The sequence below is a fragment of the Choristoneura fumiferana genome, chromosome 4, assembly GCF_025370935.1.
Source record: "Choristoneura fumiferana chromosome 4, NRCan_CFum_1, whole genome shotgun sequence".
NCBI lineage: Eukaryota > Metazoa > Arthropoda > Insecta > Lepidoptera > Tortricidae > Choristoneura > Choristoneura fumiferana.
In genome coordinates this window covers 1,865,292-1,886,617 of record NC_133475.1, presented here as the reverse complement: position 1 = coordinate 1,886,617, position 21,326 = coordinate 1,865,292, and the positions used below count along the sequence as shown (strand labels likewise).

General features: G+C 36.0%; 2 protein-coding genes across 2 annotated transcripts in view; one reads left to right on the top strand and one right to left on the bottom strand.

Annotated features, from left to right (window-relative positions):
- The window catches only part of Ance-3 (angiotensin-converting enzyme Ance-3), a 186,839-nt gene that overhangs the window by 71,356 nt on the left and 94,157 nt on the right, over positions 1 to 21,326 (top strand). The gene's annotated exons all lie outside the window — the stretch shown is intronic.
- Positions 305 to 2,504, bottom strand: LOC141427264 (uncharacterized). The gene is made up of 2 exons (XM_074086542.1): positions 2,408 to 2,504; positions 305 to 1,717 (listed from the first exon to the last, which is right to left on the bottom strand). Exons 1-2 carry the CDS (start codon positions 2,417 to 2,419, stop codon positions 656 to 658), a joined length of 1,074 nt encoding a protein of 357 aa, XP_073942643.1. The 5' UTR covers positions 2,420 to 2,504; the 3' UTR covers positions 305 to 655.

Genomic DNA, 21,326 nt, shown 5'->3' with positions numbered 1-21,326 from the left:
CGCACTGCTGTTATGTTTTATACATTTTTTAAAGTGACCGTTATTTAAAGTGAAGCAGCTAATTGCGTGTAAAGACGGCAAACATTGTGCAAGCTAAAGATCACGTACTCCGTACGTTTATTGTCAAAACAAACGCTTGCGCCACGTGGCTAGCAGCGATCCCGCAGATACCAATCTGGGTCATATTATATAGCATTTCGTAAAACAGTACAATGCAAATAATCTGTTTCTTTATTACCTCTAATTGCGTGTTTTGACGCCTCAGCCAATTGTGACTAAGCTTTAATGCGGGAATGAAACAACGTTATATCATTAATTTTTGGCTAAGCCAAACTTTATTACACTTCAGTTCGTATAAAATACTTTTCACAAAAGAGGAAGATTGGAAAATTTCTATAAAATAACAGGTACATCAACTCAAGACTAAAAAAACGTAACACCGATCAGGCTAAGCTTAAACAAAAATCACAACAAATAAAAAATAGACTATTTAAAGAGAGTATTTTCAGTGCGTTTCGGGCGCGGGTCGCGGGCCGGTACCTCCAAGGATCTGGTGAAGCCACTATCCTTCTGAGGGCGCGGCCTGCGGCCCCCGCGCGTCATTAGTGCTAAGCTTATATTTATATCACATTCAGTATTCGGCTTCCTGCAGCCTCTAGTAGCTCTCATGATGTCCGTACTCGTGGCCATGACCATGAACGACAACTGGGACGGGCACCTTCACTGGGTAAGGCACGTGCTTTTCAATGTGGACGGGCACATGCTTCTCGATGTGGACTGGGTACGGCCTGTCGACGGGCACTTTGACGGGGTAAGGCACGTGCTTCTCCACTGGATAAGGGATGTGTTTCTCGACGGGGTATGGCGCTGGCACGGGTACCTTCACTGGGTAAGGCACTGGCTTCTCAACGTGCACAGGCACGGGACGGTCGACGGGGACATGTACGGGGTAAGGCACCTTCTTCTCAACTGGGTAAGGAACGGGCTTCTCTACTGGGTAGGGCACGGGTTTCGGGACATGCACGGGGTAAGGCCTGTCAACATGTACCTTGTAAGGTACATGCACGATCTTCTCAACTGGGTAAGGAGCGGGCACATGGACCGGGACTTTCACTGGGTACGGGACCTTCTTTTCGACAGGGTAGGGAGCGGGTACTGGGACCTTGACGGGCACATGGACGTGCTTCTCTACTGGGTAGGGTTGGGGCACGTATACCTTGACGGGAACGGGCCTGTCGACCGGCACATGCACGGGGTAGGGCACCTTCTTCTCAACGGGGTAGGGTTGAGGAACATGGACGGGTACTTTGACGATTTCCTTAACGGGGTAAGGCACGTGTTTGACAACAGGGTAAGGAGCTGGAACGTGCACTTTGACGGGGTAAGGCACCTTCTTTTCAACAGGGTAAGGGATGTGTTTTTCTACTGGGTAAGGAACGGGAACGTTCTTTACTAAGGTGATGGTTTTGTGTACTTCTTCATGCCCGTGACCACCGAAGTCGCCGCCATAGCTGCCATGTCCGTATCCGCCATCGAATCCACCTTCGAAGCCTCCGTGTCCGTAACCCAGTCCGATATCGAAAACGCCTCGTTTCTCGTGCTTCTTGTCGTCAGCTGCCGCATCCTTGTTGTCGGTCACTGCCACTTCTTTTTCTGCTTTCTTCGCTTCTTCCGCGTAGGAGAAGGCCAGAAGAGCCACCAGACTGGTGGCCACGAGCTGCAAAACAATCACTAATATTAATAAGTTGCAATAATATTACCGGTGTGGTGTCGGGTTAGATAGAATTACACCTCTCCATTTCTTCTGTGGATGTCGTAAGAGGCGACTAAGGATATAGGTTAAGGTATACCGCGGTAGATGACAGGCTAGCAACCTGTCACTATTGTACCTTTTTTTGACAAACTTTAAACCTAAAATTGCTAAAAGTGGCTCCGAAGCGGTAACGTTTCGAGTGCTCTGCCTACCCCATTTGGGAATACAGGCGTGATGTTTATGTATGTATGTATTATTAAAGGTGAACGTAAACGTTTGTGTTCTAGAACAGACAATGAACTTTACAAGATTACGAGTACAAGACACAAAGTCGTGAGACCCAGCTCTTAATGGGACATAAAGCTAAAAGTGACTGTCATCGCTATCGCAAATAAAAATAAACACAACTAGGCCGATCGTGAACGTGTGATAGTGGAACGAAAGTAACGCGTAATTAATAGTACTGGAAGCTACGTTAATGATTAATACTAGTTCGATATCAAGTTACAGCGACACAAAGCGGCGCAACCGTTCCGCGTTGCGTCATAAGAAACTAGAACAAGGAATTTAAGTTTCGATCCAGACACTTCCTAACGCACTGGCACTCGACACTAATGCACTGACACTTAATTTTAAATATAAATTTGAACACACCATGACTCTCATGATGCTGCGCTTGTAGGTTGCACTGAAGTGAGGTCCTGAATGCGAATGATGCGTGCTGGTAGTAAGCTTCGCTATATATACGCGGCAAGAGCGGCCGAGCGGATAAAAAAAAATGCCGCCACTTGGTAGGACTCCAGCGGTATACTTTCGCTTTCTGGGGTACGGCGCTGTTCGAATTGTTCCATATCTGGCTACATTAGATTCTAATGCTGATTTAATTAGTCTATCTCGAATTGACAATGGCACAGCTGAGGCTGCATTGGATTGGTAATTAGCGTATTGAAAGACTTCCTGACTCAAAATTTAATTTGGAAAACTGCTGTAATGGAAATATGTCCTTAGAAAAAAAAAAGATTTTTGTTGAATTTGCTGTTTCTTAACTGTGCTTAATTATTCAATGTAGATGTGTATTCAAGAAGTATTAATTATATTAAATCAATAAGGCGACTAGAAATGTACAAATTTAAATAAGAATATTTATTGCATAAACTGTGAGGAGTGTATAGAGTCCATATATGGTACAAAGTATCAACAACTACCAATTTCGGACATATAGGTACATTCAGATAGGCTTAATCCTAAACAAATACAATGCAGCCCAGTAAATTAGGTTGGAAGGTTTGAAGAGTCCTTAAGAAATATTAACTTTAAAGTAGCTTCACACTGACGTGACATAATTAAAAAGTTTAGGTTGCATTATTATATAATGTAAAATTCGACTTACGAAATTTCACCCTTATTCATACAACTTCGTAAGGGAACGACCTCTCATCCTAGTAAGTGAAGACCAAAAAACTAACACACATTTCAGATGTGAGACAACGCTCTTATCTGAAAGTCTTTAAACTGCACTATTACGAGTACAATGACATTTTAATAAAACTTGTTGTGAACATAAACACTGTGAACTTTGAAAATGGCGAGTTGCTTGACAATTCAAAAATTACATACCTAAATAAACTTTAAATTCTACTTACTCTAACTCTACTACACTCTGCTTACATAATCTAATTTCATATTTGAATGACAGTTTTCACGCAAATATTAGAATATGATCTACAACTCATTGAGTCGGAGAATCAATATTTCGCCACAGAGTCAACGAATACCTAGAAAGGTATGTGCTTGTTAGAATTTCATAATTATACACAATAGAAAAGGCATTAAAACTAAGATTAATAATATGCAATACTCGTAGGCATAATATTACTGTATGACTGCCTGACTGGGTTCAATTACTGTTTGATTTGATTTTTCGCAATGTGTTTATTTTAACTAAGCATTGAACTTACATGTTTCACAAACTTCTATTGATTCCAAAATTAAACGTTGTTGCAGAGGTTTTAAAGCTGCGATTTCGGGGCGAGCGAGATATCCCTTCGTGAAAATAACTATAAATCTATATTTCGCGATAATTTCAAAAAATACTTTCATAGTGGACCTCTGTGTTATTTTAGGGTATGAGTCTTCCAAATTCAAGCCTTATAGCTTTAGTAGTTCTTTTGATCCACGTTCAGAGTAATCAGGTTTATTTGGACACTTGACACCAATTGACCTAGTCCCAAACTAAGCAAAGCTTGTACTATGGATACTAGGCAACGGATAAACATACTTATAAAGATAAATACATACTTAAATACATATTAAACAATAAAATATGTATAAAAACTTTATGCGAAAGAAATCTTCGTACGCCTCTTTGTTAATATTCGTATTGCATCTTATGACGCAAAGAAAATAAAAACAGGGTAATAAATCATGGAGCACGCGCTGTGAGTGTAAAATCTATCCTATATTTGGTCTAAACGCCGGGACTTGTCTCTAGGCTAATGTTCCAGCATGAAACTTGTTTTTGTATCGATTACGTATTCGTTATAATTTATGAGAAAATTACTTAACTGTACACAATCTGCTAAAGCAATAACGTAGCCTAAAAGTGTCTAATACGGCGAATAAGTTGACTGGTAAATTCAAAATAAATTACTAATTTATTTAGTTACTTACACACAAACTGAAAGATAAATAGAAGCTTGAAGAAATTGGATATTTTGTTTATCAAAGTCAGGTATAAACCCTAAAGTAAATACCTACCTAGGCGATCAATCAATCAATATCTTTATTTAGCTTAAAATGTGTTACTTCCGAAATCACATTATCCGACAAAGAACGAAAGTCACCGACGTTGCTCAAAGAATTAGTTCGCTGAAGTGGCGTTGGGCTGGCCACGTCTGTCGCAGGACCGATGAACGGTGGAGCAGACAAGTACTCGAATGGAGACCACGGACGGGAAAATGTAGTGTAGGTCAGAGGCACGATGGACGGACGACCTAAGGAGGGTCGCTGGCGGCGGATGGATGCGAGGGGCTGAAGACAGTGTTGTGGCGCGCCATGGAAGACACCTATGTCCAGCAGCGGACTGCTGTAGGCTGATGATGATGTGTTACTGATAAAACCTACAGGTCACGATGTAAAAAAAAAGTTTCACACACTTCACCAATATCAGGCAAGCAAAGTATAATTTTAGTATTTGGAGCGATGGAGCTTTTTCTATTAAATTATTTTTTTAAAGAAGACGTATTTTTATAATTGAATTGACGTATTTTATATTTACTGTGAACTTTTAGAATTGACACAGCAAAAGAGGGATTTAAAAAAACGCAACCTGGTTGAAAATATAGTGTAATTGGTCCTCCTTCCGATTGTGAACAAACTACTCTCAGGTTTTTAGATAATTATTTAACACATTGTAGCTAAAATTTGTATGGTTTACCTAAAATATCTCGTTATTACTCGCACATGACTTTTTCTCAAAAAATTGACCATTATTCAATTTTTCAATTGTCCACTTATTTAAAAAAATATATATATTTCCTGACGCTATTTCACCACAAAATAGAAGTAATATTGTTTTTAAAAATATAGAAAACCTTGTGGTAAAAGTGATAAAAAGTAGAGTTTTGATGTAGTTACAAAATTACTATTTTTTCCTCACAAGATTTCGTGACGTTTTCCTGACGTCAAGAAATTTTGGATGTTTTATGCAGTTTATGTTTTATAATCTCGTTTATAACCCTCGTTAGGGTTAATAATTTCTTGACAAAACTGATTTCTTGTCAATTTCATGACGGGACAACTTTTTCAGAAATACTCACATGCGTGTTTACTGATCACATTAGTTATCTTTATAATTATTTACTTACTTTACTTATTTAGTTACTTTATAATTTCAAACACCCGGTGCAGTTGATGCTATTGTATTTATTATCATCGATGATTATTTTCCTGCCATTAAAGTTGTAATAGGTACCTGATGATGAATACTCGTGCATTTTGTAATGAGTGTAAAGGATGTTAATTATTAAAAGGTAATTAATCCAGTAAATAAAATGCCAGACTTGTTCGACGAGTATTAGTTGTATAACTTTGCACCAATCAGGCCGTTTTCGCTTTTACCTGTAGTTTAGAAATTACAAAATTGGGTGAAATACTATTGTGTGGAATTCAGATTGTGCAGAATTGCGAACAGGAAGAATCGCTACTGTACACAAATAATGACTGTGCACAATGGCGAATGTGGTGAAATACTATTGCGTGGAATTCAGATTGTGCAGAATTGCGAACAGGAAGAATCGATATTGGCATGAACATCGATTAATACAGACAGGAGTGTAACATAATGTAGATGTTCGAAGGAACAAATAGGAAACACAACTCTACCGTCAAGATAAAGAACCCTATTAAAAACCAATATGAAGACAATTATGTGCAATAAAAACTAACTTGAAAGTAATAATAAAATACAATACAATACAATAAAATGACTCTTCATTTAACACCATAATTTAGTAGAAAAAAAAAAAAAAAAAGCAGAGAAAGAAAACGGTGGTTGTACAACCTGACCTACGTAGAGCAAAAAATCCGAAGTACACATTAGGCGATTTTATCGATTCAGAGAGGTCTCTTCCAAGCAACCTTTGCAATAGAAATAAGTAAAGAAAAGATTTAAACAGTTGGTGCAATTTTGATTTGAACAGTAAAAAAATACGTAAACCTAGCCAGACCTACATTCAATTCACTAAATATAAACAGGTAGATATTTAGCAACATATCAATACACTAACTATGATACTGCCCCCTAATAGACTTTAAGATAAGTAAGCACTTTGCGCGCTTTATGTTTATCGGTAAGGATTTCCATAACCAAAGAATCCCACATTTTGAAATTGTCGTTTACGCTTAAAGATATCTCTTAGAGACACTCCATTTAATAAACGAACAATATATCATCTATTCCTGTAATTCAATAAACATAATCATATGACAAAGGTATCATAACTCAGTATCGGATAGTCAAGTTAGGTCGCCATCTTTGTCGCAATCTCACATAGCACTGTGCCGTTTAGGATACTGAGAACATTAAGTTTTGAAAATTCTCACAGTACATTAAACTGGTTATTGTTATTAGTTAGTTAAACATGCGTAAATACAAACATACATATACTGCTAAAACCATTACCGTTCCATTTGGCTTTGCCGTCGTCGGTTAAAAATCGAAGCATTAACTGACTACAACTATACTCTTTTTTTGTTATCCCTTATTATATTATTCATTAAATTATCCATTGAATTGTTTTCGAATTGCACAAAGCGGTTTCGCTAAAGATAAAGTCCTGCGAAAATGTAATTAGTCCAATATATACTCGTATTGTAAATGCGAAAGTTTGTAAGTTGATTTGTTGGTTTATTTTCAGGTATAAACAGCTGAACTGATTTAGATCAAAATACGCTGCTAGTTTAAAATAAATACCTGTAAAAGTGGCCATCGCAACTTATTTTAATTTGATTTGAATTTGAATTTAAAAATTATATACTCTGCAGAACGCTAGTCAAATTAAATTAAAGACCCAGCTTAGTTCTGTGGGGCTGCTACGAAAATTGAAGTTCGTATCGTACCGTCCCTCTCACTCTCGTATTAAATAATATTAGCGTCAACGGGACAGCAAGATACGAAGTTCGAATTTTGCACTTCGTAGTAAGGCCTGGTCGACCTGTGGAAGAAAGGTTTGGGTGGAATAAGACCTCATAAAAGTTGGCAGATATTCTATTCTCATCATCATCCCAGCCTATATACGTCCCACTGCTGGGCACAGGCCTCCTCGCAAAACAAGAGGGCTTGGGCTATAGTTCCCACGCGGGCCCAGTGCGGATTGGGAACTTCACACGCACCATTGAATTGCTTCGCAGGTTTGTGCAGGTTTCCTCACGATGTTTTTTGTTTTTGTTTTGTTTTTTTGTTTGTTATTCTATTCTCATATTCGAAAAGAAATATCGCACCTAACTGAAATAAATTGGTTATAAATATTACTAGACAATTAACACTAATCTGTTCGCCTATCTTTAAGTTTTCCTTTCCTGTTTAGGTTAGCTTGAAAAGATCCCTTTTAGGGATAAGTTCGCCTTTGTACTCTTTTGTTTTGTTGTTTTCTTTTTGTATTATTTTTGTGTTTTATGTACAATAAAGTATTTACATACATACACTAATTGACCTACAGTCTCAACCTAAGTAAAGCTAGTGCTATGTTTATTAGGCAAAGGATACACGTTCTTATATAGATAAATATATAATACTCGAATAAGACTTGAGAAAAATCATTCATATTATTCATACCGCTCATCTAAAACTGTATTTGCATGCATTTAAGTATGTTTTTATCGCAAATAAATGATTGATTGATTTATTTATTTATTTATTTATTTATCTATATAATGCACAGGCAGCTTATAGCTGATGCGTGCATATCATTGTTCACTTGTGTAATTGTCTTCAAAGTACTTATCAAGTCTGTTTTTATTAAAAGTATTCACTGAAGGTGCACTGATCACTGTCTCGGGCAAACTGTTCCACTGTTCCACGACGCGGTTGCCCAGGAAATGGCGCCTAATGATTGATTGATTGATTGATACAAATGTGTGCCCGACCGGGCATCGACTGCGGGACCTCGTGCTTCGTAGTTAGGTTCTCTAACCACTTGGCTAACCCCACGGTCGGCTTAACTTTTATGGTAACAATAAAAAAATATTTAAACTATTGATTAATTACTTAAAGGGCCACGACCTATCAAATTCTAACTTATTACGTAAGTAATCGTGAGCTGTGGCCGTAGAAATAAATGGTTATATCTTAAAATTTCTTCATATCTAATTAATTAATACCTTGTTGTTACGATACAAGGTTCCTATTTACAGGTGTTTGAGTTACAGCTTTTTAAACTAGCAAGTGATAAAATTCAGTGACATAAACTTAACTGCATCAGACAAATTGCTGGATTAATTTAGATGTTACATTCAAGAACACCAGGTTTTATTTTAAGACTATACTAGCCTTCGTCCGCGTAGAATTCGGTTTTCACTATCCTGCGGGAACTATGTAAGACAGCTGGTGAAATTACTGGCACTTGAGGTATCCCATCTTGGGCCTCTAGGTTGGCAACGCATCTGCAAAACCCCTAATGTAGCAGGTGTCTATGGCCGGTGGCGATCTCTTACCATCAGGAGACCCACTTGCTCGTTTGCCATCCAGTTGAATTAAAAAAAAACTATGTAATTTTTCGGGATAAAAACTGTCCTATGTCCTTTCCCAGGACGCAATCTATCTTTATAACGAATTTCATCTAAATCGGATAAGGGATTTAGACGTGATGAAGTAACAAACAAACAAATAAACAAACAGACTTACAAACTTTCGTATTTATAATGTTAGTGGGATTTTTGTGTCGCTTTCCTTATAAAAACTGATAAGTGTCGATTGTTCATTTTGGTCGGCGTGTCATCATCATTATCATCATCTCAGCCGTAGGACGTCCGCTGTTTTTTGGCAATTTTTAATAAGGTACCGAAACATCTGCCTTTTTATTTAATGGATAGGTAAAGCCGCAATATTTCTATAGTTTTTCCTGATCAAAAAAATCGCGCGAAACAAGAATCCGACGAAACAAGTACCCGGCGAAACAGGAATCCGGCGAATTGAGAATATACCATCTGCTTGAGAGGCAATAATGTCGAACCACTAGACGACCACGGCTAAGTCAACCAAGGTGAAACAGCGAACGAAAAATCAGATACCTAGTACGAGTATCTATTGAAAATCATAATCTCAAACCCATTCTAATGTGTCTACATCTTGATACTGAACTGTACTGTAATTATTTCGTACAATGCAGTCTTAGGTATTGTACATAATAATTATGATAGTTGCTTATGAAATGTTACCTTGCGGTTAGAAATGAATAGGAAATTTAGCAATGTCGCATGTGTAAGATGTCCACCGCCGTATGTGGAGCAAAACGGATAGGTAGACAAACTGCGCGAATCATGATGCGAAAATCATGATTCTTAGACACGTCATGTTGTTAGTTTGGCTTAATCTAAGTGATAGTTACACATATATATTAATTAAATAAATAAGGATTTCACCACATTATGCCACTAGTGGAGGCGTGTAGTTTTCCACAATATGCATTTATATGCATTTTTTTTATTTTTCAAATGTCAAAATCTTTAAGTTAAAGATAATTAACTTTTATTATTAAACTTAAAATAAATGTACATGTCATTTGATGAAAAAACATTCCTTAAGATGGTTATACCGGGTGTGGCCTGTAACACGAGCAAATAATTAAAACATAGATCGTACTCGTCAAACCGAACAACATTAGTTCAGCGACTTTTAAAAATAATGGAGTGATTAGATTTTCCTTTTTCACGTCATCCTTGACCTTAATTGACGTTGATCACGCTACAAACATCAAACATTTTGCTTTAAATTACTTCTTTGAATGAACTTTAAAGTGTAATAGTAATATGGTGGTAGGACCTTGTGCAAGGTCCGCCCGGATTGCTACCACCATCTTGCTCGCTAATCGTGCCGTGAAGCAGCAGTGCTTGCACTGTTGTATTTCGGTGTGGAGAGTAAGACAGCCGGTGAAATTACTGGCACTTGAGGTATCCCATCTTAGGCCTCTAGGTTGGCCACGCATCTGCAATCCCCCTGGTATTGCAGGTGTCTATGGGCGGTGGTGATCTCTTACCATCAGGAGACCCACTTGCTCGTTTGCCATCCAGCCAAATAAAAAAAAAAAAACTAATTATTTAAAAAAGTCGCTGAACTAATGTTGTTTAGGTTGACGAGTACGATCTATGTTTTAACTATTTGCTCGTGTTATAGGCCACACCCTGTATACTAGTTGTTTGACCAATGACCTCTCAACTCTCAACTAAATGATTGTGGGTTTAAAACCTGACTTGCATCTGGTTTTTGGAACTTCTTGTGCAAAATTACATTGGAATTTTACCAGGAGCTTTACGATGAAGAAAAACATCGTAAGGATATCTATAAAACAATTCAATTGTATGTGAATTTCCCAACCCGCACAGGGCCAGCGTGGGAATTACGGCACAAACCTTCTCATTGTGAGAGGAGGTTTGTGCCCAGCAGTGGGAAGAATATAGGTTACGATGAAGACTTGTTTTTAATTTATTTTAACAGTGGCAAAAACCAAATAAAGTAAACAAAGGTGAAAACAGGAAAAAATAAAGACAGACTGATTAACTTGCGACGACCGGATAGCCAAGTGGTTAGAGAGCCTGACTACGAAGCTCGAGGTCCCGGGTTCGATTCCCGGCCGGGGCAAATATTTGTATTCATGTAATGTTGGATTCTTAATATGGATTTTTAATATGCATTTAAGAATGTATTTATTTAAATAAGTATGTTTATCCGTTGCCTAGTATCCATAGTACAAGCTTTGCTTAGTTTGGGACTAGGTCAATTGGTGTCAGGTGTCCCATGATATTTATATATTTAGTATTATGTCAAAAAAAAAACTCTGTTATTATTTAGGGTGTCTGAGGTTTACAGTGTCTTAATTAACACCTTGTATAAGAAGTCTGTCCTAATTTCAAAATCCACACGTCGCATTTTTATTGCAAATTTTATGATTAGCACCTAATCGTGAAGTTGTAATGATACAATTTATCTCAAACTGATGCAGAAGCGTTACATCATGAGTATCTTGAGTCCGTTAATACATCAGCTGTGCGAATGCAAAATGACGTATATTTGATACATCGCTCGTGCACATACGCGGTTTTAGTGAACATGAAATATATAGTATGTAATTTATATATGTATGTAAGAAGAGCAGACGTACCCTTTCACAAGCAGCAGCCGGAAACGATGTAATTATAGAAACGAAATCTAAGTTAGTTTTAGTTTAAAATTAGAAGTCTTTTTTGTCTAACTTTTGAAGTGACAAGGTTGGTTAGTCATAGTTAACTAAATACATTCCAACAGGAAAAGATTCTGCTACTTCCTTACTGAGTTTTAAGCTAGACTTTCGTAGCGTTATATGCGAAATTCAGATTTTTGGTACAATATTTTTTTTAAGAATCTACTGCCTATTTATATTTTACATTACCTATCAGCAAAGCATGATCTATAGAAAAAAATATGGCCACGGGCTTCCTCTCACACCGAGAGGAATTGAGCTGTAGTTCCCACGAGGGCCCAGTGCGGATTGATAACTTCACACACACCATTGAGTTGCTTCGCTGTGAAACTCAGAAAGTTGTGGTAACCAAGTGGTTTCACATATTATGGACTCTCAAACAGTGGGTCATGCATTCAAACCTGGGCTTGCACAAACAAACTCTACTAAGAAATTCAAACTCAAATTCACTCAAACTCACAACATTTATTGACATAAAAAAACACTACATCACAACAAAGACACAGTAAAAACATAAATAGAAGAGAGAAAAATTAGAAACGTTGTGCTGTAGTGTGATGCCAAAAGAACTCAGCTCAGCATGTGCCAACGTGCAAATTCAACGATGTGTTTTGTTTAAAATTCCCAATTTGCACTGAGCATACTACCAAGCAGGCTCTCTCATTCTGCAAGGAGGCCTGTGTTCTGCAGTGGGAAGTATATAATGATGATGAAAATTCAAAGGTGGTGAAAATGAAAACTCTCGACCCTCTGCTGAGAGGACATAGAGCAGACCACCAGACTACCAAAGGCTTCTATTTATATGGACATTAATTTGGTGCCCTTTTAACCTTTGTAGAGATACAATACAATTCAATTACTCTTGGTTAAACTCCACATACTCAATACATTTCATCTGTAATCTAAAGAAAATAATTAATGAAAAAATTACAAAGAATCTTGTTAATTAAATGAAAAACGCTACCGACGGCACCAAGGACGCACTACTTACCTACATTTGGAATGGTAACCTCCTTTCTTCGGTGTTTATAAAATTGTACGACCTTGCCGCGCAATAGAATAACGATATACTCGTAATTAATAAAAAAAAATGGCTAACGATATTTCGCCAGACCTTAAAGTATGTTCTGTTAAATAATGTGCACTTTATTTCTGACGAAATGAAGCGGATAGACTAGAAAGTACTAGCGAGATAGAAAGGTAGCAAAAATAAGAAGTTTTAGGATCCTCTTCGTTTATAATTTATTAATAGGTACTTAACTTATCTTTATCCGCTGTTTCGCAATTAGACCTTTCAAATGAATTGAAATTCTGAAATATATCAAAATTCGTGGGGAGTTTTCATTATTGCTGCATAAAAAAGCCGCGTCAAACATTCCTGCTGTTGTAATGTAACGCTTAGTGCATAGTGGTCACATTTGAAAAAAATACCTATGTAGTCGTAAAGTTATTTTAATTTTTCTGGGCATCTTTCTTATTATTTTCCCTTATGAACGTTCTACAAAATATTAGAAAACTTAAAGAAAATGATGGTTGAAATCAATATAGTCGTTTTTCAAGTTATCGTGAGACCATCTGAAATAGGGATGCACATGTATATGTAGAATAGATTTTGCTCGCGGCTTCACTTCTGCGAACTTCTTAGATTTGGTGGTTGAAATTCCGTCTACGTAGTTATAAATTCGCGGAACGCGGTGGATGGGGAAAGCACAAGACCGGTCTGAGTGAGAGCCTTGGGGGAGGCCTATGTCCAGCAGTGGATGTCTTTCGGCTGACATGATGATGATGATGAATTATAAATTAATTTATATTTTATCTAAAGAATAATTACAGTCGCAATCACATGCAATCTTAGATCATAAACATATTAAAGAAATTCATAAGTATGTAAAATATAAATATGAAAATCAGCTTACGCAAGTCGTCCTTTAAACCAGGTTACAAAATGTGTTACGAATATAGCAAAAAAAGTCAAGGAATCACAAAAATGTGGACAAATTGACCCATAAGTCACAGGGTAATCCTTTAAATGATGCTTTAGTGTAAACAGTGTGAAATAAGTGCAATTTATTTTCCTTAACAGTCGATTTAGCACCATTTCATATGATTCAACGTAATTTTGTACGACTCCTTGGCGACATTTTCTTACCATCTTAATGTTTTGTTACGCAACATATAATGCACTTTGCGTCCAATTTGAGAAAATTAAAAGAGCAAAAAATGACGCGCCGCTCGCAATTTTGGTGGTCGGTTGTTTTAATACGTGAGGTGGCAAGCCGGTTGCCATACAAATAAAAACAGGGACTAAAAAAAACTAAAACGATTTTGGGGAAAAAACATAGGTCGTTTTTGTCGCCGTATGGAGTTAAAAATATTGCAATGCAATGTATTTGGGTAATGAGCGCTGACATGTCCAACCAGATACATTGGCATGCAAAAAATATCTAATTTTATAAAATTTAGGTTTTTTTTGCTAATCAATTTTAAGCGAAAGCTAAATACTAAAATTGTAAATTTAAATTATAACTAAATAAAAAATTCTGTTATAATGATAATTTCTATGTTAAATATTATTTATTTTAAGTACATATTTATACTTTATACTATAATATTATGTATGCTACTAGTAGAGTAAATAGGAAAAATTCTGTACGTATAATAACGGTGTGATACAATTTAGTATGTTAAAATATTATATATACTTATAAGTACAATATTTATACTGCTTAGTTTACTACAAAGTAATTATGTATTTCACTAGTAGTTTAATGTTTCCCAGTTTACCTTCAACATCATCTCCATCTCAATGTTAATTATTTGTTTCGACCTCGTGAACTATGGTTTAATTTTCATTGAATAGTTAATTTATACAGACTAGGAGAAACAGTATTTAGTTACATTACATTAGTTTAGTAATATTAGTCTATAATCTTTAGTTATTTCACATTTATAATATTAGTCTATACTTTACCAGCCATCCATTCATCCATCCATCCATTTACCGGGTGTGGCCTGTAATATGAGCAAATAAATAAAACATAGATCATACTCCTCAAACTGAAAAACATTAGTTCAGTGACTTTAAAAAATAATTAGTTTTTTTTAATTTTTATTACACTTTTAAGTTTATTCGAAGAAGTAATGTAAAGCGAATGCTTGATGTTTGTAGCGCGACAGGCGACGTCAGTTGTGTTCTAGGATGGCGTACATTGATAGCAGTATTTAATTTGTATTAAAAAAGGAAAATTCAAAGACTCCATTATTTTTAAAAGTCGCTGAACTAGTGTTGTTCAATTTAACGAGGACGATCTATGTTTTAATTTTTTGCTCGTATTACAGGCCACACCCGGTATATGGATAGTTAAGGTTTGTGTGAGACACCTGTGTTGGACAGCTTAGCAGCACGACAGATGGTAAACCAGAATATACAAATGCCAGTTGTTTTTTCAAAGATTAACCACAAATGTAATGTTGTGGTTTACTGGAATCATTTAGTTAGGTTGGTTCATTACCTGTATTTGTTTAAGATTAATGAAATAAATATCTACATTAGGAGTATTTTGAAAAATCCTGGTAGACTCTTGGTTTGATTTATGGCCTCAGAGGGTCGTGAATTTACCCCGGGCTTGCACTTCTGAAATTTACTACGAACTTTACGGAAAAAGACAATAACATGAGGAATCCGGCACTGTGCTGGAACTTAGCTAACGCGTTTTTACCTAATTTGTTTTTGTACCAGAACATTCCTTACATTTTTCATCGTAATTATGTAAGAAATGGTTATATTTGTCTTAGTTAAGGCTGTGCAAAAATTTCAAAACGCTGTAACTATAAACTTAGCAAACCAAAACATTGTAACTTCAGTTGCATACTTTTAAAACCAAATAGTGATACACCGGTTCGTCAGAGTAAAATGTTACAAGTACTTACCATTCGAAGTTGAAATATGTATGATGTAGGCATAGTAAACTATTATTATTTTGAAGGTAGCAGTCATGTCGTATAAAAAGGTTAAGGAGGCAGCTTTGAGTAGAGAGAAGTTATTTATTTATTTTGTATTTTATCATAATTAATTAGGTATATAAGTATGTAGTTCTTCCATATAATTTTTAAAGTATTCTCATATGTTAGCCGAATATATAGCAGCCCTATTACTGTCCAGTAAGTGGCCCAGTTAACTGTTAATGTGACTTTGTTTTATTTGCATGTCAATAAAATTATACCTTCATGTAACACCTTAGTGGAAATGAATGAAGTCGAACCCAATGATTTGTCACCATCGAGAAACGTTTTTGCCAAATGTGATCTGAAATATTTTATTATTTATTTACTTAGATTTTTGTATATTGTTATTATTTATTAAACCTAAGACGCAACTGAACAATATTTAACCATTAGACCATTAGTGACTTTTCCAACGTTGACATTGGCCGAATCATCGATAGTATCGATAAAACTATATTTTCGAAAATTTATTTCAATTGAAACTTAAAACAATAGTGTAAGTAACTATTTATATCATATTTTACATCAGTGTAGTGACGTTTTGGTCGTAAGAGGCCGTGACGGTGGTTTGGCCTTTGGTATTTCTCTATATACTTCGCAACGCCATGTCCGAATTCATCCTGAGGACAAATCAGCTCAGTGATGTGTTTGAAGTTCCCAATCCACACTGGGCCCGCGAGAGAACTATAGTTACAAAGCTCTCTAATTTTAAGGCCCAGCAGTGGGACATGTTGAATATTTTGAAGAAGTTGATTCTGCGGATAAAATTGCTCCCTTTCTTAGTAAAAGTGAATATTAATTATATTAGAAATACACGATAAGATCCCAATAAACTACTACATCAAAATTAACAAGATTCCATCGCTAGATGGTGTTAAATAAAAGTTTGTAATTAAATCTACAATTACTAAGAACGTAAAACGAATAAAAAGAACATAAGTACGGCGCGTAGAGTCGAGGCTGTTACGCTAGCACAGTGGTCCGCAACATTTTTGGTCCATAGACCAGTTGCAATAATTTTAGTATTTCACTATCTTACTATGATAAAATCTTAAACATAGAATGCCTGATATCAAAAGTTTCCTTAACGTTATAGACAAAGTTAAAATATTCTGTGAAACTATCACAATTTTGTGTACCTATATGTGATTTGGTTTGTGATCTTGGCTATTTTTTATAAATCTGAAGAAGTTAGGATCATAAACCACTTTTTGATAAATACGAATATTTATATTTGACTCAAGGATCAAGTGAGAGTGGACAACAGCGCTTTCACTCTTTCTTTCTCGCTTACAAACTCGAAAATGTTCAATTTTTTTTTCCAAAAACGCCGTCATGGATGATCACTACTAATCCTCAACCAACGTCCACGACCACTCTGTTAAAAATGTAGCTTCTTAGAAAATGATCTATGTATTAAAGTATTAAATTACATCGTTGGCGTAGAAAAGCCATTTAGGTACTTAGTATTTCTAAAATTAGTTATTAACTGATTAGAAATTTTTTACTGCCTAAACTTCGTAAGTAGATAAAATATTGTTTAATTTGGAAATATTAGTGGTTTGACCTGTGGCCTTTCAATGTTAGTGGTCCTGGGTTCGCGCTTTGGCTCACACCTCTAAGTTTTTTGGATTTTACGGTGAAGAAAAGATTTTCGACGATTTCAATGGCATGTATGAAGTTCCCAATCCGCACTGAGCCCGCGTGAGAAATATATAGCCCAAGCCCTCTCATTCTCAGAGGCCCGTGCTCTGCACCGGGACGTATATAGACCATAGCCCCGTGCGGCCCAATGTGCAATAGAATGTACACAATAAGTTCAAGAGAATTAGAAATCTATGACAATGTAACAAAGTAGAAATTCTTTTGTTTTCCTATTGTTTTACACCATGACAGTTTGACGGCAGTTTGACTTTATTCTCGAAACAATTAGATTCTAATTGCTTTGTAATTTTTTTTCCAAATATTTATATGATGGGCTTCAGGAGGATAATGATGATGATGATGATGATGATGACATGTTTTTATTTATTTCGGTTGCGAACCCCTGGTACACCAATTAAACATGCCATGTACCAGCAAAGGTTGCATCCGTTATTGCCAACAAGTGATTCGTGGTGTGTTCACATGCTTGATGAAAAGCATGTACTATTGTACTTAGTTGGTTTTGGTCGGTTGTTCCATCAGTTAACCCTCTGTTTCACCTTCCACTGATTACATTTATTTGACGGATAGATGTGATGCCGTCTATGTTTGTTTTTAACCCCCGACGCAAAAAGGGGTGCTATAAGTTTGACCGCTATGTGTGTCTGCTGTGGCACCGTAGCTCTTGAACGGGTGGACCGATTTGAATGCGGTTTTTTTTATTTGAAAGCAAGTTCTCTAGCAATGGTTCTTAGATATGTTCTATTAAAATCGTTTCAGCTGTTTTGAGATGTTCAACTTTGAAGTGACAACGTCGGGGGGGGGGGTCCATACGGGCTCGGATACTTATTGCAAGTCCGAATGTAATGTTTGTCAGAACGATCGTTTGTCATAACTCTTTTTTCTCTGAATCCAATAATTGTTCAGAATTGTTATAAAACAAACCTAACCTAACCTATAATTTTATATAGGATGACCATTTAAAAAAATCAGAAAAATTTAAGGTTTCAGTGGGAAAAAAATTATGACAAACGATGATTCGGACAAAGAATACGGTATGACTAGCGAAGAGTATGCGAACTTTGGCGCTCCCGTCTTGAACCGATGTTCATATTCTTTACTTAGTATTTATATTTTTTAAATACTTGTTTTCATGGACATGTCACTTCAAAGTATCTTGAACCTATACACAAATGACATCATGCAAGAGTTGAAATTAACATAAATTTGAAAATACTCGTTCTTAGGTCTTCGCTAGCTGGCATTCAAATCGGATGACCCTACATTTCTCGATTGGATCACGATACAGAAAATGCAGCCAATGGGTTTAGACTTAATTGTATATATACTTAGTTAAGTTATTTTTAGGAGAGTTTAGTATAAGTACTTCAATTGTACCTTCATAATGCGTTTGTTGATTAAATAACTGTCAATTTGAACTTGCTTAGCTTACTCGTTCTTAAATATACGTGGCTATTTCTTCTTAATTTAAATTTACATTTCATAAAAAGAATCACAATGTTTAGCAAATTAAAAAAAAGATCGATTTATAAGAAAAACGTATTACTCAGTTATCTGTTTTGACTTTGTTTCTTTACTCTATTAAGTTCTATTCATTAATAAGTAGACATAGATTCAACTCGGCCCTCTACCGGCGCGCAAGCGAACTAGCGACACAATACATAAACCTTCACTATTATTATTGATCCAGTTAAGGTATCGTAGCGCGAGATTTCTTTTCTATCAACATAGATGGCGCAAACAACAACTTAAGACTTGTTATCATTCACTAATATCACTTTATTTACTAAGCAAATACAACCGAATTGATAACCTCCTTTCTTTGAAATCAATTAAAAAGGTAAAATAATTAAAGAATTTTGCGAAACGTGTTACAATATTGTAAAAAAAGTCTATATGTCGTCTTAAGGCATTCGCAGATAGGTTTGATTGTCAGTATATGAATCATTGTCATATGATTCATGTACTGACAAACAAGCAAATTATTAAAATTTGTTTGTTTCACTAACACTACGGTAAGCATCGTACATTTAACTAACACCATGTACCCGACATATTTATAAGTAATACTAACAACTGATGGATCCTAGTTATCTGAATAAAAAAGCCGTGGTGGCCTAGTGGTTTGACCTATCGCCTCTCAAGCAGAGGGTCGTGGGTTCAAACCCCGGCTCGCACCTCTGAGTTTTTCGAAATTCATGTGCGGAATTACATTTGAAATTTACCACGAGCTTTGCGGTGAAGGAAAACATCGTGAGGAAACCTGCACAAATCTGCGAAGCAATTCAATGGTGTGTGTGAAGTTCCCAATCCGCACTGGGCCCGCGTGGGAACTATGGCCCAAGCCCTCTTGTTCTGAGAGGAGGCCTGTGCCCAGCAGTGGGACGTATATAGGCTGGGATGATGATGATGAATTATATTAATAAATAAGTGTGTTTTGAATAAATAAAATCGACAAAAGTATGCATTTATTTGTTAAAATCATTTTGAAATATCAAATATCCTGATCGAAAATTTCGCGTTACACTGGAAGACAAAAATTGTTGACGCAATCAACAACGAGTTAAAATAATATAATAAGTTCGGCTATTTGAAAAAAAAAAAATACAAATACCAGGCTGAATGCTTCTCTTATCCACTCTAAGGTCGGGTTAGAGACCTTTATAGGAATACGTTTGCCTTTGAAGAGGTATCTCGTACCGTATGTAAATTTTATTGTTTGTTTATTTCTTATGGTACGAAAAAAGTACATAAATTATGTAATTAATTATACCTAATTAAACCGTATACGCCTGATTGTTGGTCCAAAACTGTATACCTCATTTACTACAAATCTATAAACCTGAGGGTATAACGATGTGCGTATAACACAGTTTTAAGTCGTTCATAAAAACTGCAATAGCTAATAACCGTGTGACAAAAGACAGGGCACTTATCGAATACCGCGAAAACCCTTACGGCCAACTAACCATTTGTAGGACGGCGTGGTACGCGATTTTGCCATACATTGCTTGTCTATCTAATAACCACTTTATAGTTAAAAATGTTAGCGTTCAATGAACACAAGAATCGTTCTCTAGTCGCTGGTCGTGCAGAGTCGCGACCAAGCGGCTAACAGATTTAATTATTTTTTTGCTACACCATTTTTGTCCCCGTGTGTATGTACGTGTGAGTTTCATGTAACAATAGTACAATGCAGCTTTGTTTTCCATGTAGTAATGTGTTGTGGGTATATGGGTTAATTTGGGGTTCAGATGGATTGAATGATAGACGTGGAAAAAAATGCTGTATAACATTTTCAATTGTTTTTTTATGCGCTAATTTTGATTGACGTCATAAAATATGAATACCTTTTGTATTATTAATTAAAACTGTAAGTGTCAATTGTTGTTAAGATCAGTAAAAAACTGATATGTTAACTATTTCTAGGAAGTTGCGAAAAAATATTTGACTGACTAATTTAGAGGTCCCTGATTTCAAATACCTACTAGTTCTTCGTGTATCTGATTTTTTCTTTTTATAATAATATAATTCATAGTTACTTCTTTCAAAATCAAGTGTATAAGTGATATTTGGAGTCCAACACTTACTACTGTTATTGTACCTACTATACGCCGTATTTGTCTTGGTTTCTGTAAACTTCGACAGGCAGCAGAGTTCAGTTCTATGTTAAAAACTACGTAGTAATTAATGTTTTACCAAATCTAAAATATTTTTTTCTCACATATAATTGTAACTACCTATTCTTATTAGTTTGACCTTTAAACCAATGACTGTGATTCTGAATTTGAGTGTTAGTTGTTATTCAAAATACCACAAACGGTACTTATCACGTTAAAACATAACACGAGTAATATTTATCTCGACGTTTCGACCACATTACAGTAGCCGTGGTCTCGAGTACTGCTGTTTAGGGTTTTTTAACCTTTTTTTGCAAAATATGAGTGAAT